Below are 16964 nucleotides of genomic sequence, written 5' to 3' on the forward strand. Positions count from 1 at the left end.
TAACAAGAGAAAAACAGGACTTTGAAAATGGAAGCCTGTCGTCTTTTCTATAACTGTTTCTCTTTTCTGCTAGCTGTATTGGCTAAGCAAAATGTCCGAGTAAACTGGTTACAAGTCCTAGGAGGTCTTTGGGGAAGGCTTCTGTATTTTTCCTGCTTAATTTGGGCTGCTCAAGTGGGTCCTGATCCCAAAAGTATGTGGACGCAATGGACACCTTTTTGTTTAGTGCACTTAATACTACACTGGTAGCCTGTGTATAGGGATATCAGAGTGTCACCTGTCTACACTGCCTGGGGTTTGGCTATTCCAGTGATTTCACTGGGGTATGTTTGCAGGTATTACCTTACCTTTGTGTTTTTTAAAGTGACTGTAAAAGGAAGACAGTTGCTGGCTGCTGTCATGGCTTTGGTCTGAAAAGCCCAGTCAAGCCCTGTGGTGCATGACTCCTCTTTACAACAAAGTGGGAGCAAGGAACACTGGAATGCAGGTCTTCACATATGCAGGATTAGACATTTTTGCAGGTTTATTGTGGGACCTGTAGGTGGCCTCATTTTAATAGTCAATAAAACAAGAAGTATTAGTCCAGTTCCCCTGTGTGCTAAGCAACATTTTGTCATACTGAACTAGGAAGCTGATAAATTTGCTTCTGGTGCCATTGAATACTCTGCCATTCATTCTATTAAAAAGTTGGTATATCTATAAAATCATTGATTGTAATGAAGAAAGTGCAAACATCCTGTTTTGTTTTCATCCTTATTTCCCGTTCCCTTCCAGACCATGGATAAAGGACAAGAGGACTGCAGGCTGTGCAGTGATATTAGTACAGACATTTTGTAACAGAATGAACGGTAAGAAAAAATGACGCCCAAATTCTGTCAGAGAAGGTCTAACACAAATTCGATTGGGTAAATGGACTACAAAACAAGGTCAACTGAAATAAGAGTGAGACCTTTCAGTACAACTGAGTACCAACATTCGCATCCACACTTGGCATCATGTTTGTGACAATGCATTCTTTGCTGCCACCCCAACAGAAACCCTGACTTATGATGCTGTCTTATTTTTGTGCTGTAGTCACCGTGGTAAGTTTTGAGTACTTCATATAGACACACTGGGGTTTTGTTTCAGTGTATGAGACCTGATAGAGCTTGTGAAAAAGGCTTACAGTTCAAGTGCCTTTTATATATGGAAGGCATAAAGCTACAGCAACAAGAGAATCTCAAAGCAGATGGTTAACTGGCCTTGTGTAGCTGATCCTGCCACCACTGCTTCTCCCACCCTGTGGCTGGGACACCCTGGGGAGCACCAGGAGCAGCTGGGAGAGTGTCTCTTACTAGAAATTTCTCTGGTTTTGAAGTGGTGGAGTACACGTGTGTTAAGAAAAACTGCACGCTATGCACTGCAAGACACAGCCTGCCTTGAGCTAGACTGGAGCACAGAGCCATGCCCCATGTCTGCTGCCAGGACCACCAGCAAAAGGATGAATGCCTTTGGAGGTGTGCCTCAGCACAGCACCTCTGGGTGCTGACAGACTGGCCAGGCTGTGCTGGGAGCACAGGGCAAAGCCAGCACGGGGCATCGAGCTCTGCATCTCCTTTTAGTGGGTACAAGTTAGTACCTCATTTAAGACATATCAAACTACTACAGTTTTGAGAGGAATGTACAGTGGATGGGTGGGACACGGATTAATTAAGGGATTAATTTCTGGACTAAGAGGGATCATATTAAACTTGTAAACAGGTGTGTAGTGTGTCATCTAGACACTTGGCAATGTTTGAGAACAATACGCAAGGGATTTAATTTCAATGTAACTCTCTGATTTCCACAAACATAAACATGGAAGCCAGCTTAAACACAGCCTCCTATACCCCTCCCTTACACTTATCTTTTAAACCTGCTGCAGGGCTGATTTACCAAGTGGCAATAACCTGCTGCCTGTGCAGTAGTACTCCAAACCTGCATCCTTGGAGATGAAACTTCAGCAGAAACCAACTTGCCAGCTACATTTCTCCACTGCAGATGGAGCCTGGGCACTGCAGGGCTCCTACGACATGCTTGCCTGCAACTTACCACATCCCACACTGAATCTTTTGGAAGAGGCTAAAACTTCTGCTAAGTTAAAGTTTAGCCTTTCTCTATACATTTCCTTGCTCTGCCGAGGCCTGGGTGTTTGTGATAGTCTCCTGAAAGCTGATAGGTGCACAGATACCTGGTACCCTGCAGTATTGTGACCCTGCCAGAAACCTGCTGGAGATAAGGCAACTGTATATATAATACTCACAGTAAGTTAGGGGAAAGCAAAGTAAAAGCAGTTCTCTAAGACATCCTGCAGTGAAGGATGCAGAAATGTGACATAAAAACAGATAAATAAGGAAGCAGACCATAATTATTTATAAAGAAATTTATTTTATATTTGTGTACAGCAAATATATGAAAACAAATTTGATTTGAAAAATGTATATTTGATTTCTTAAAAGTATTGAACCCTCTTATGGACAGGTTTTAGTAATTATAAAGGTACAGAAGGCTAAAATTATACTCAAATAATATATGTGTGTGTACGTATATATATATAAAAAACATGTGCAATTTTATATATATATAGTATATATAAATAATGTGTGACTTACATGATTTTAAGGTACCTTATTTAAACATCTGAGTAAAATAGAGATATAAGAAAATATAGTTTGCTATTTCTACACAGTTTGCATCCAGCTTTTATAAGCATCTAGACAGTGCAAAATTTAAACATACAGAAATATTCTATTATTCTATACATTGTGCTCAGCTGCCACATTTCCTCTGTCACGATCATCACCAGACTGAACCAGATTTGGAGGGTTCAATTCTAGCCCTTACTAGCATCTTCTAAGAGCAATAAAAGGAAATCTGTCTTACCTTGCACTGCACTGTGGTATAGCTTGTGCACAAGAACAATGCATTTCCTATATTAAATGATCTAACTCCCAGAGATCACATACACCTCACCATATTGATTCATTTCATTGCATTCCATATCCTGCAAAAATAAATCTCCTCTAGGACAGCATACATTACTGTGTTCTGAAGCTTAAGTAATATATTTCTTTAACATAAGGCAGGAGTATACTGAAATTTGATAATACTTAAATCGAACAGCAATCTGGAATTAAACCACATTTATGTACCACATTTTTATAGATGCTGCCTTTTTAATGTTTTTTCATGTCTTTCTAATGTTGCTAAAAAAAAAAGGCAATTATGACCATTCCATATGCTTTCACAGTAGCTGCATTTTAACTGAAGGGTGTTTGAACTCCAGATAATATGTTTATTATCACTGACATAAAAACCTCAATCCTGCTTCCATAAAAATCAGTGGTTGCTTTGTTCCTACTAAAAATAAAATTGGATCCAAACATGTTAGTCACAAAGTTTGCTAGTAGAAGTAAATACCGTATTCATTAAGTCTCTCAGTGTTTAAAGGCAAAGTGGCAGCAAATACTGTGTAGTATAGCTTAAAGAACAGTACTATGCACAATTTTAAGTGTTATTCAAAAAAATCAAAAAGCAGCTGTGAAAAACATCTCATGGGACAGTGAATTTTGCTACATGAAAATTTCTGGAACTGTGACAGACTTTTTTTGAATTAATTTCCTACACCAACACTGTCATTCATGTCACTACATCGCCATTGCACAAATTAAACACTGGATCTTGTATGCAATATGCATCCAGACCAGCTAATCTTTAAAACTGGATAGTCAGGAGGGTCTCCCTCTTTCCACTGCATTCATTCCTAAACTCCTCTCTAGCAGAAACTGTCATGTTTCTGAATCTTTGTAGTAACCGACGAGATAAAGAGCCTAGTGCCATCCTTCATCCACTTCACTCTGCAAGTTTATCTCTGCCCTTGCCCATATAATTGCCCCCTGCAGATTTCAACTTTAATTCAGATTTGCGTTACACTTGTTGAATAGGCCTCACAAACAGAAAAAGCCTCATTAGTAGCCTGCAAAAGTGAGCCTTACTAGTTAAAACCTTGTTGCAAATACCAAACAAAGGGGAAACACAGATGCTGAGACAATGTTTACATCCTCTCAACCACACCCTTGAAATTTTAGCAGCAAATTAGCCAAAGGATGCTTTTAACATCTCATCCATCTCTTTTGGTTGGGAAGGAACAGCCATAACTACAAGTTTTTGCAAGGTGTGGCTGATGCTAGGAGATGGTTGGATACATATGACCAAAGGCTGCATGCCTCACAAGTCAGAACAAAGCAGAGATGCGGTAGGAATTCAGGGTTTTCCTATGCCCAGAAGTTTCCTATAGACTGGAGATAAACACAAGTTCCATTTCCCACACAAAAAAGGAATAGTGTGTAAACCTAGAGTAACACAGTATTAAGAAGAAACTAATAACTAATGATGTCAAAGCCTCTCAATTTAAAGATTCCCCAAAGGAATCTCAAAGAAAAGAAAAAAAAGAAAACCTGTGGACTCAGTCAATACATTTTTCAACCCAATTATACAGTAAATGCACTGGTAGGAAAGGCCTCAGTTCTGAAAAGGCGAGGGAGAAGAAGGATGGTGCAAAATGCTTTCATACATTTGAACATTCTTAGGATATAAGAGAGCAGGCAACTTGAAAACTAGAAAACATTCCTTGTAAGCTGTGTGGGATCAACGCAGTTTTCTGCAGGCTTTGCTTCATCCTACAGCTCAGCTTTGCCTGTTTGGGCAGGACTGGCATTAACGCTGCCTTCTCCAGCGTTGTTCTTGTCTGCTGGCTTGAAAGATAATGAAGCAGAGTTTGTGCAGTACCTTTTGCCAGTTGGGCGAGGTCCATCATCAAAAATGTGCCCCAGGTGAGCACCACACTGCAACAAAACACAATAGAGTATCACTGTGTGTGCGTGCTGCTCGCGCGGCGGCATCGCTGTGCTGTTAAGCAATGACTGGCAGCTGCTCCCAAGGAAGCACTGTGCCTGCACTGTTCCACTGGTGCCTGCAGCGCCCTACATTTAATTGCAAGAGCGATCCAGGAAGATGATCTTCTGAGATACCACAGGTGCCAAAGACTCCAAGAGAAATTTCCGGGGTGTTTCCTGTCACACCACTGCCTATGCTTGGTTGGACCACCATCTCTGAGGAGCTGCCTGTTTCTGTAATGATTTCATGGCAGGAGCACAGCTAAAAACATGGTGGTGAGGACAGCACTGCCCATGTTTCACTTACTCTGTAAGGATGCCTGTGTAAGAAAGGGACAGCCTCAGCTCTGGGCTCTCCTCAGCCTGCAACCATCTGCTACACCACTTGGTAAAAAAAATTGAACCCTTTCATGACCCTGACAAGGACCTAAAGCACTAAAGATATTCTTTGGAGTGTTCTCTCACACTTCTTTTTTTCTTTTTCCCTTTCTATAACCTGGCACTCTTCTGAGCATCAAGGTCCTTCTGGGTGCACTTCTTGCCCCTGGAGGGGATGGAGCTCAACCTACTCATCTCATAAAAATTTCTATAGTACATACAAGATAGGGACAGAAAAAGACCTGTAGTGTAAATATGCAAAATATTTCTTAATTAATAATCTTTGTCTGGGAGTAATCATAAATGATGCTGAGTTTTGCTTTTTGCAAGGAATATGAAAGTACAAATGGTGTGCTGCCACTTTCGCTCTGTATGAATCAGACCTAAATACTTACAGTGCTATTCAGTGTGAACACTACTGGTCTTGTCTGTAAGAAAGGTAACAGCCCTTTGCTTTACAAGGATTGCTTCACAAATAGAATATTTTGAGGAAACTAACCCTGCTGATCCTCATTCAAAAATTAAGATTACTATCACTGCACATTATGGCTGACAACTTATCTGGATAAGAACTTCTTGTAATTAGTCACTTGAATCCCACAAGTTCATTTTTACAGCCTGCCATGAGAAACAAAAAAATAAAACCTTGCACTGGAGAAATATTTATCTTGAACAGGAAAGTCATGCTGCTTTACCAAAGAGCCTTGGCCTTTCAAGTCAATAGCAGATCTCAGTGAGAGGTGGAATGATGTAATTGAGATCACAGACCCGCTCATGTGCTCACAGTCAGACAGCAAAAATTAAAGACTGCAAATTATTCTTAACATTTAATTAATTCATAGTATTCCAAATAGGTAGAGGCAATAGTGACTATTCCAATCTCTGAATGAATTAGTGATGGCAAATCTCTACCCTGCAGTTAATGTGTTGCTAATGTTCTCCTGCTGTTATGGCCTTTAATTCGCCAAAGCAGCACGAAAGGTGTCTGTAGAGGCACGTAAAGTTTTGCCTCCAGGTTAAACTTTCTCAATAGACTGAAAGGCTGGGGGAGGCTCTCACACCAGCCAGGTGGGACAGAAACTCTGCTCATTTAATGACAGCTGAAACAATAATCTTCACCTGCCTTCAGGAGCAGGGCAGGTAGACCTCCGAAGCTTCAGTGCTTCCACCTGTTGATTGCACTCATGCAGATACATCCCACATCCCACAGCAGGCTCCCTGCTCCTGAAGAAGTGTCACTGAGACAGCCATGGCAGTCCAGCAAGGATCCCAATAACAACCAAGGACTTCCAACCCATGGTCTCAGCAGAATTCCCACAGGCAATGGAAAATGGTATGCATGACTGGGTTAAGCAGCTCAGCTTTGTAAGGAAGGAAGATAAAACAAGGGAAGTAAGTAAAAGTTGAATGGGACCTAGAGAAAATCAAGCTTCAAGTCTTCTTCCTGAAAGACTGCTGTCTTGCCATCCTTTCCTCCATTATCCACTGCTTATCCTTTTTATCATTTTCCTTTATATTGAAGGCCTTTTTTATGTTGGTGCATGCAAAAAACCTGAGCTGTTTCTGAAAGTGGGGTATCTAATAGTGAAGCATTTCACCTGACTGTAGGCATACCTCTGGGGGAAAAAAAAGTAAGTGTCCCAGAGAGAGTATTTTTCTAAATGCTCAGCATCCTAATTAAATCATCTCATCTCAACTAAGAATTCTTCAAAACCTCCTGGCTGGAAGTGTTAAACAGATCTTTTCCAGACTAACATTTAACAAAAGATAAATCATTCCCTCTCTACTGGACAGAAACAGAACAAGAGAAACTGCAGAGAGAAATGCTCTATAGAAGTAATATATTCACACACAGACTACAAAGACAATCTATCAAAAAAGTTTTCCTCACAAAACCTGAGAAACTGTATGAGAGTCCAAGGTAGTCTCATTACACATTTTTGTGATGGCAGAATCACTCCAGGACTGAATTACTGCAAAATTTGTTACCTTTTTTTTTTTTGAGATCACCTCTCACCAAAAATTTATGTGGCGATTCTCTGTATAGGGGAGTCTATAACTCATCTGCCCTACACAGAAATGTATTTCAGTCCTTTGTATCACAGTATAAGAAACCTGGCACTCAGCTGAGAGTACAAAGGATGAATTGACTTTACTGTCCTCCCCACACAAAATAGGTGCTGACCATTTTTCTAGGACATATATACATGCCTGCAGAGCCTCTGAAAAAGAAACAATTATCTGTTGCAGCCTTGCACATAAATATATTGGGCAGAATGAACTGGAACAGTGAAATGGTTAAAGCATTCCAAGTATGTGCTTGGGAGCAGGAAAGGGGGGGTCACTGCTAACTGTCAGTATGCTTGGATCTCCCAAGACTCCTGGTTCTAATATACTGCTGGGAGGCATGGAAAGCAGCTTGCAGTCAGCTGCTGCAGTTGAGAGTCCAAGCTATTGGTGTGCAAACACTACTCTTGTGACTATGGAATTTTATTGATCTGCACAGGAAAAATAGTAGGTAGGGAGACCACAGGGAAAGGGATGCTTGAACAGGACAGAGGAAAAAAAAAAGATATGCAACCAGTTTTACAGTATTCCTCAACTGCATTTGTATTAACTTCTACCTGTCACTAATCACTGACCTTTCAAATACATCCAGGGTGTGTTCCAAAAAACTGTGAAAGTTATTTCAAGGATAATCCCATGGATGTATTTGATTAATATTACAGTGATTTTTCCCCTGTGTTTGCTTTCTATAATAAAGAACACGAAAAAAAAATATTTTACTCTCTCAGACACAGGTGGGAAGGACTTTCAAAGCAAAATCAACTACTTTTTCATCTGCAAAGGATTAATAAGGCTTTGGGTGTGGGAGATGGTATTTCCCTTTGGTTCTACCAACATCTGTCATATCAATCCCACTGCTTTGCAGGTTGCAGTAAAACTGGTTTTTTTTTTGTTTTTTTTTTTTTTTTTTAGCATATGTGATTCACACTCCAGGGGCAGATACAGAATGGAGCAGTATTAGCTGTGCTGAGCACTGGCTGCAAAGATGCTCACCACCTCTCAAGCTATTTTCCTGTGTGACTTATCATCTGTGGAGTTATTACCCCAGGAATAGCTGGTAGGAAGTTGCCATTGGATTATACAGCAAATATGACCTTGGTCATATTTTTTTCTTCAAATTCAGATTTTAGTTTTGCTTTGATTTTATGGTGTCTGCATGTGACTGCTGCTAATATTGCTGGTCTCAGGTCTTTTAACACTACTTTGTTTGGAAACAGGTAAATGACATTCCCAGATTCCTTGGCTGACCACAGGCTTCCTTGGGCTTCTCCAGGAGCTCTGGCCATCTCCTGAAATGTGTCAGCAGATACAGACTCAGCAAGTTGGCAAGAAGCAGATTTAGCACTGTTCAGGCCTACTACGCAGAGCTAAAGAGACTGGACTGCATTTTTGATTATGCCAGTAACCACTGCTGAAGCATGAGCTTCCCCATCTGCAGTCTCATTGCTACCTTGCTAGTGAATTTAGGGGAGTGGATATTCTCACAAAGTGTTGAATGGATCTTCTACAGCCTATCATCCATGTAAAAACTTCAGAATTTCATAGTATACATGACAAACTCACTGACACACTAATTTGGTCATTAACATATTGGGCCAAATGCTCTATGCAGACTGACATTAATGGATACTCTAGAGAAGTTTCTCCACTCACTCTGAGCCTTATATAATGAGGTCTGACTGACTAGTAAGGATGCATATTGTCAGGAATAAAATCACTTACCCCCCAACAATGCTGGAAGAACAGCAAATTATCACTGCCCGATTGAAGCTGCTGCTTCTCTCAGGAGGAGTTTGAGAATGTGGAGCTAGAGGACTGCAAGCTGCTGGCTACAGCTGCTGAACACCAATGCAGCAGCTTCTCCCTTTGCTAGGTAATGATTATGCCATTCCCTTCACAGAAAGGAGGGCAGCACAAAGGATGAGAGAAAGTAGAACAAGACAGATTAACGGAAAATTTGGGCATGTTTTGAATGACTACTGACTTCATTATTAGGGCAGATGGGATTATTTGAGGCAGCCATTAGGACTGTGCTGGGAATGAGTGTTGGGAACAAGTGAGCATGGATGCACAGTAATGTAGAGTGATGGAATCAGCACACAGACAGTCGCTCCACTGCTTTCGACTTCTCTCAACTGCTCACATGTGGAGTCAGGACAGGCTCAGGCTCAGGAGTTCCTTTGAAGGGACCCTCTTCAGGAAGACTATTTTTGTACACTCAGCACCGAGTCCAACCATTTACATCTGCTCTGTTAAATCTCACATGAGACAACAATGTGCATTCCAACAATCCCTTTGTGTCTTCAGCTCATTCCACCCAGCTTTTATGCCTACAACCCATTGTGCTCTCTCACAATTATTACTATCTAATAGAACTGAAAGGTTGCAAATCTCAAGGAAAGTACAGCACACTGTAATGGTTTTTGCAGCCTTTGCCATTGGAATAGTCTGTGTGTGCTATAAACTAACCTGACTGCAGGATATCTCAATCCGATGCATCCCATAGGAGAAATCATCATTGAAAGCAATTGCATCAGGACTGATCACATCATAAAAGGAAGGCCAACCTGGAAAAAAGGAACAAGATAGGTAAAAAAGAGGGTGTCTTTGTGGCAGATAGCATTGCAAAAAGCAGGAGAGAATCACACTTTGAAAAATGTTTATCTGACTCCAGAGCATGGAAATAATGAAATGGAGATTTTTTTTTATCCTAAATCACTAAAATCACTTAGGTACTTTGGAAAACTTCCCCTCACCAAGTACAGTTGTTTACAGGAAAGGACTCAGTTGCCCCTAGCTGTCCAACCTCCACAGGGATTCCTGCACTCCACCACAAGCAGTGACAGCAGTTTAGCTTGGGGACAAAGGTCCCAGGTAAGCCAATTCAGCTTTAACCACAAGTTTAAAAAATACCCCATAAATTCCACTCTGATTATAAACAGCAAGGCTTTATGGAACAGAAATGATTTTGCTTTTGCAATATAAAGATACTTTAAAAAATTAATTGGGAAATTGCCGTTTACAGCCCCAAAACATGCCGTAACCTTTGCCTTCCCCAAGGCAAACCCAAAAGGATGTGTTCAGACACTGAACCATCACACATTAGAGGTAGTGAGATGATTAGTATTGTGTCTCATGTCAAAACAGTAATGAGTGCTTCAGATCAGACATGGACAGGTGGAACCATAACTATGCCTGTGTTAGACACTAGTGGATGATCTGCATGTGGTCTGCATCCAGGATAAAACAACTGCATTCACTGACACCAGATGATGATATGTGTACCTGACCTATCAGTAATGGCCACTTACCAAAATAATGACCTTCTACTCTTTAACTATTCCACACAAAGTCTCCCCCTCTCCACAACACAGGTAAACAACAAGGCAGTGGTGACCCAGAAGATACCCATCACATAGTAACTTCTCAGCTGCTCCTCAAAAGCCATCATAATTTCCTGAAGCAGGGCTCCCACATCAGCAACTGACAGGCTTTAAGGTCGTGTCAGCATCTACCAGTGCCCACCTGAAATCTCACCTGCTATCTGTCCTTCTCATTTAGTCTCTTGCCAAATACAACACACCCAGGCACCTCTTGCTCTCTCCCTGTATTACCCATATGCCCAAGAATAAAGAACTTCCTAGTTTCTTGTCCTAAAATTTGTTGAGCATTTGCTACTGATGATTTCATAAAATGACTTGCAATAAGTTATTAAGAAACACAGCAGTAGCTGTGAATCACTGCATGCAGATGAACGAAGGCTTTCCATAAGAAAAGTGACTAAAATTTTCTGTACAGTAAAAAGAGAGTGGAAACTATCAACTTTTCCAAATGTGAGTAGAGAAAATGTGTGAACTGGAAAAAGACCCATATGTCTTCGTTTGTATCCTAGATTATTAAATATGGAAGAAGATTTATTAGGATGTAAGCATAACAAGAATATTTTTTTAAACAAAGAAATGCTCAGAGATGTGTTTCTCTTTCTTTTCGGAGCACACATATATAGTAGCATTTCTGAGCTACCTGAAGGCATTGCAAGTCATAAGTTATATGCTCACAAGGTGCCTCCTATCATCACAACTGTTTCCACCCCAGAACTTCCTGCAGAAACAAGAAGAGTCATCGCCCTCTCTCCAATTATTACAAATGGAAGAGTTACAGACAGCAGGTAGACTGAGAAGCACGCACCCTGAGCAGGGAAAATATCCCGCAAAAACAGGAATCAAAACAATGCAGCAATGCTAACTGTAAAAAAACAATTTATAAATCCTTCCCCTCATGCAAAATGTTGCTGTCAAACAACCACCATCACAAACAGAAAAGGAGTAAACATATGACAAGTTTTGTAAAAGGGGTTATCCTGTTGACAGAAAAATTGATGTTTCCTAATTGGTAGCTCCTTTCCAACGTCATTTGTCATCTTCTTAGCTGGGCCTCTGTCTAATGAAAATTGAGCTAGTCAGAATATTTTTAATGAAGCCTTTTTTGTTTGGTTGGTTTTTTTATTTAATAATTTTGCCAAGCAGACATACCAGTTTGCCCTTGTGTGATGGCAAAGGAGTTTCAAAGAGAGAGTTCTTTGGAACAACCATCTGATCATGTGAAAGCCTTTAGAGAAGGCAAAATTCAGGGCTGCAGAAATTCTCAAAGAAAACCATGCCTCCTTCATTATAGCAATGAGGGGGAAGCTTCAAAGACTGCAACATAGAGATTGAAGCAATCTGTGTCTTGCTGAGAAAATTATCTTGTGAGAAGAGTTTGGAGGAGATGTATTTATGTCAGCTTTGACATTAAGACATCCTTCTTTCTCTGGACTTCTTTTGGTCCTCCCATTCACCAGAGAAAAATTATTTGCTTTGGATGCACTCCATACACTTCTAAAAATGAAGTCATCTGAAACCTATATAAACAGGCAAGCTTCTCCTAAAGTAGTCTTTGTACCCAACTGGAGTGACTTCAGATTAGACTGTCAGTTCATGCTACATATGACACATGTTCCAAAGGCTCCACCACTGCCACATATGGTTCCCAAGAGAGGGACTAGGAAACAGATCTCCAGAGTGTGTATTTTAAACTCCCTGCTAAACTATCTCTTCTTGAGTTACATGGCAGGCCAGGCACCAGCACTCCCAGGACAAACCACTCTGTGAGGGTTAACTGAAAACTGAGCAAACCTTGGAACAGAAAATGTCCTGAAGGGCACAGAGACACACGCTGTCATTCTGTTGACCTTGAGAGGAAGATGAGTGAATTCCTCATTGAGTTGATGAGCCAGGCTGACCAGAAAATCAATCCCCTTTTGCAGCCTCATATCCTCTCCTGAGGTAGAGTGGAAAACCCATCTGATAGTTTGCTAAGCCTTCTTGCACCATTTTGTCTACTTCAAAAGCTGCCAGGAACAAGCTGTAGCAGCAGCAGTCTGCTTGCCTGCATATCAGGCACCTCCCAGTGGTGTAGAAAGGCAGCCTTAAAACTTCTGTCTATATAAGAGGTAAATGACCCAGCAGTGGCCTCCACTTTGCAGGTCTCAGGCCACTTCACCTGTCTCCCGGCTGTAGCCCCTCCACTCCTGCCCTCCTGCCTCCTTCCTGCTGTAAGGCTGCAAAATGATTGGCTACCTTTACATTTTAGGCTGCTCTAAGCTGTCCATTAAATCTTCACCTTTGAAGGCTGTCTGGCTACTTGTTAAGGGCATGCTCCTGTAGGGACAGTTGTGAAGATGACAATTTTGGGTCTCTTGTGCTTCTGCTAAGCTGAGAGAAACAGTAACACTTGTCACTACAGAGGCTGAGCACCGGTGGAGATCCTTTGCAAACCCTGGTACCAAGACTCAATCCCCCTTTGGTGATGGCCCTCTGTCAAGTCTAGCCCACATCTGATGGGCAGCAGGAGCTGGGCCATCCTTTTGAAGGATGGTTAAACATACCAGCTAGGAAGAAATAGCCCCTGGAAAGGGGCAAAAGGTAATTGCAAGAGAGAGGATGAAGGTGGGAGGAGCTTACCAGACAAATGAACAACTTCAAATGACATTCACACTTTTCTGTGTATGAGCAGCAACTAAGATTTGTCAATACATTTATCCTTGAATGCAAAGTTTAGTTTGAGGGGCAGTATGACACAGTAATCACCAGCAATTTTTATTGTGCTATAGACATTTTAAATGGGTTCATTCTTAGATTCACAGACACTTTGCACCACACTGGCAATAGAAACAGGATTTAAAATAGGAGTCTGTCATGTTTGTGTTCACTCCAACAACCCTTTGTATGGAAGTCAGGCCACTATGTCCTAAGGGCCAATTTCTGGTAAGTTAATAAGCAAGCCACAAGAGATGAGTAGTTTTTCAAATACACAGCAATTATAGTTTCTTAGATCTAAAATACACTTAATAAAGCAATGAAACTTTCTTCTGTCAAGTATTTAAGTGAAAAGCATGTGTAAACTGAATATTACTGAGAGATCTTTTCCACTCCATCCGGCATGAGTAACAGAGAGGATCTTATGCTGCTGGGAGTCATACATAGATATACACATAGTCATAGTCACAGTCATAGTCATAGTCATAGTCATGTCCTATTCTTTTTCTAGGACAGCTCCCAAATATTTTGTAAAAGCTGTGCAGCATTTCTAAAATTCACTCTACATGCCCTCACTAAAACTGAGTCTTTTGTGTTTTATAATGCTTTCCCTACTCTGAAAAAGAGGAGACAATGATTTATGTCTCTTAGTCAAAGAATGCTTTCTTGCTTGGTACTGCCCTAGGCAGCAACATGGAAGGACAGGGAGGAACAGAAACATTGAGTCTGGTAACTAATGCTGGATGCTGCTTTTGCCACGCTGGGCAGAGGGCTTAAAATCATTCAGAAGAGGCCATCTTCTTTCCCACTTCCAGACCTCCTATTCCAGGTACCTGATTGAGTCTGTATTTCTAATAAGCTACTCACGGTGGGCACCTATACAGGCAGCTGGCACAAGGTGGGTACCAGGTGGGTACAACACAGCTGCAAGCACACAGCAGTCCCAGTCCCCAAACTGAACAGTCAAACTGAGATGCCAAAGTAGCTGTAATGCCAGAGCAAGGCAGCAAGCACAAACAGCGTGCCCATAGTCCAGCCCATTTTGCATTCCTGATACAAATATGACACCCCAGCAGGAGTAGATTGTTTCTTTCACATTAATCGAGGAAGCTACAAAGACTCTTTATCTTGTGGGCTACTCCAGGATTCTTTCTTGGGGCAATTCTGACCTTATGCAAAAAAAAAAAAAAAAAAAAAAAAAGAAAGACATTTTATTCTCATAAACTTTTGGAAAGTAGTCCAGCTGCTGACTGATTGATCAATTTTAGAAGCGTCTCAAACCTCCTTCCAGTTTTGGAAGTTTACACACATTTTATTGTAGTTAGATCTCCAACTTCCTAGTAGATGGATGCAAGCACTTAGACATCTAACTGTTAGAACTGTGCCTCTATAATTATTTGCAGAAGCAAAATGGCAGGTTGCTTTTGAAAATCAGCCCTGCTAGGCTATTTTTTCCCCCTATCCTTAACTAATATGCCTTTTGACATTTTTTTGAACAGCACAACTGAAATCCCAAAGCATGTAATACTCTGACATAATTCCCATCTCATACACCTGCCGACTGGAGAGTTCCAGTTTCTCAATAACTGTGATGACCGTAGTTGTTTTTCATTTTAGATCTCTAGGAGATTAAATCCAACCTGCATTTTATCATTCTTTGCTGTAATTATTCCAAGCATTTACTTCAGTGAGTTATTTACAGATGGAGAAGTAAGGGGGAGATGGAAGATGTTAGAACTACCAAATGGCACCAGATGTAAAAGAGGACCTTGACCTGAAAAATACCTTGTTTCTCTGATGTGTTGTATTTTTAGAATTCTGATTCCCTTTTAACCTAATGTGGATTAATGAAAACCCAAAGGCTTTTTAAGGTAGAGTCTCATAATTTATCTTCACTGAGAAACCATGTCTGTGTAAAAACATAAAGTGTATTAGGATTAAAAAAAAGGTAATAAAGCTTCTGCTTTGAAATTGCTGTAAAGCTGAAGGGCTTTCACTTTTTTCTTTCTCAAAGGTTTATTGAAACAAAATCTGAAAGACATAGGCATCCACAGCTGTAACTTCTCACATAAAAGTTTAATGTAGAACTACAAAGTGACATGTTGCTATTATGTAGGATGCCTGCACAGATATAGGGCTTTTTTTTTTGGCTAGCACAGAACATCCTGCGTTATTTTTCTTAATATCTCCATGATGATGAATGATTAATGAATATTCTTACTTACAGTTATTTTACTGTGAGGTAACACTTCTTTTTGTGGAGGTTCATGTAATTTATCCAAATGTAGCGAGAAACAGAATCAGGCACTGAAACATTCTTGTTCACCAGCAAACAGGTTTACACTAGATATGTATTCTAATGGGGAAAAAAATGGCCATTCCTTCAGATGCACCATCAGATACAAGAAGGACAACACAGTACTGCTTTTCAACAGACCACACTGAAAAAGCATCACAGTGGTAGCTAGGCGGGGGTTGAAGGGAACAACACAAAGACAAAATAAAATTTAATTTTGGAAGAAAAAGTAAAGAGAGAGCTTCTCTCTAATACTACCTGTCTCTAAAAGCAAAGTTGGGCTATTGCAGCAGGCAAATACCGTGCTGCCAGAACAGTGTGGGAAGGGAATTTTTCAAAACAACCGAACTTCTAATAGCAGCTTTTATGAGACAATCGCCATCTGTTTTTTCCTTTATGTTTCTCACTTGGGAAATAAAAAAAAAGTGAAAGCCATGAATAAAGGTGGTATTTGTTTTCTTCCTTTACAGCACTCCGAGCATCCAAACAACTTACCATGAAACAACATATGCAATCCAGATTTATTTCCTTGTTAGTGGGAGGAGGTTATATTTGTTTAAAATGATTGTTAAGGGAGATCTGAAACTTAGCGTCTACAATTTCATTTGACATCTGAATTTTTCAGAACAAGAGTGCCCCTGATGTCTCTTGAGCAATAAAAGCATGGGGCCTACTCTCTTTAGCAATTAATAACTCTATCACAATACTGCTCTTACCCTAGCTGCTTCCTTTGTGCTTTCACTGTGGTCTAAAATACTGATTAATACAAGCTGGTTCTTTTAGAGTCTTCCTCTGTAATATTCAACATCTTGAATGTACAAGCCACTGCTAAAATCTCCAGGTAGGCAGGAGCTAGGATCTTCCTCATGTCTTCTTACAAAGATTGAGTTACTAATGGTTTCTTTCTTGGTTCAGGTTCAACAAAACTACTGAACCTAACTCACTTCCTCCCAAAGGACGGGTTTCTCCCCTCATCTGAATAGTGTCTCTTGTTACTTTAAATCATGGCTAATGTTTTTAAAAATATATCTTACACATAAGTCAGCTGTAGATCTTCAGCATCAAAGGAGCCAAACAGAACTGTGTGAAGCAGTGTAACCTTAAGCTATAATTTTAAAATGCCATCAAGAAATCTCTCAAATAGTTTTTAAAATTTACTGTTGACCTAATAACCTCAGTCCAAAGCATTCAACTTCAAATAGTTGTTTTTGTTTTCCCTCCAAAAGCAGTATT

At 40.5% G+C, this 16964-nt stretch overlaps 1 protein-coding gene across 4 annotated transcripts in view; it reads right to left on the reverse strand.

The window, feature by feature from the left end:
* Nucleotides 1–2386: 2386 nt before the first annotated feature.
* Nucleotides 2387–16964, reverse strand: part of MSRB3 (methionine sulfoxide reductase B3) — an 83068-nt gene continuing 68490 nt past the window's right edge. For all 4 annotated transcript variants that reach the window (XM_041411288.1, XM_041411286.1, XM_041411287.1 and 1 more), the window contains 2 exons: nt 9828–9925; nt 2387–4862 (listed from right to left, as the gene is read on the reverse strand). In XM_041411288.1, the coding sequence (XP_041267222.1) occupies nt 4698–4862; nt 9828–9925 (263 nt within the window). In that variant the 3' untranslated portion in view covers nt 2387–4697. The remainder of the gene's footprint in view (nt 4863–9827; nt 9926–16964) is intronic.

The sequence above is a fragment of the Onychostruthus taczanowskii genome, unplaced genomic scaffold, assembly GCF_017590055.1.
Source record: "Onychostruthus taczanowskii isolate IOZ18803 unplaced genomic scaffold, ASM1759005v1 scaffold35, whole genome shotgun sequence".
In the NCBI taxonomy this organism is placed as follows: Eukaryota; Metazoa; Chordata; class Aves; order Passeriformes; family Passeridae; genus Onychostruthus; species Onychostruthus taczanowskii.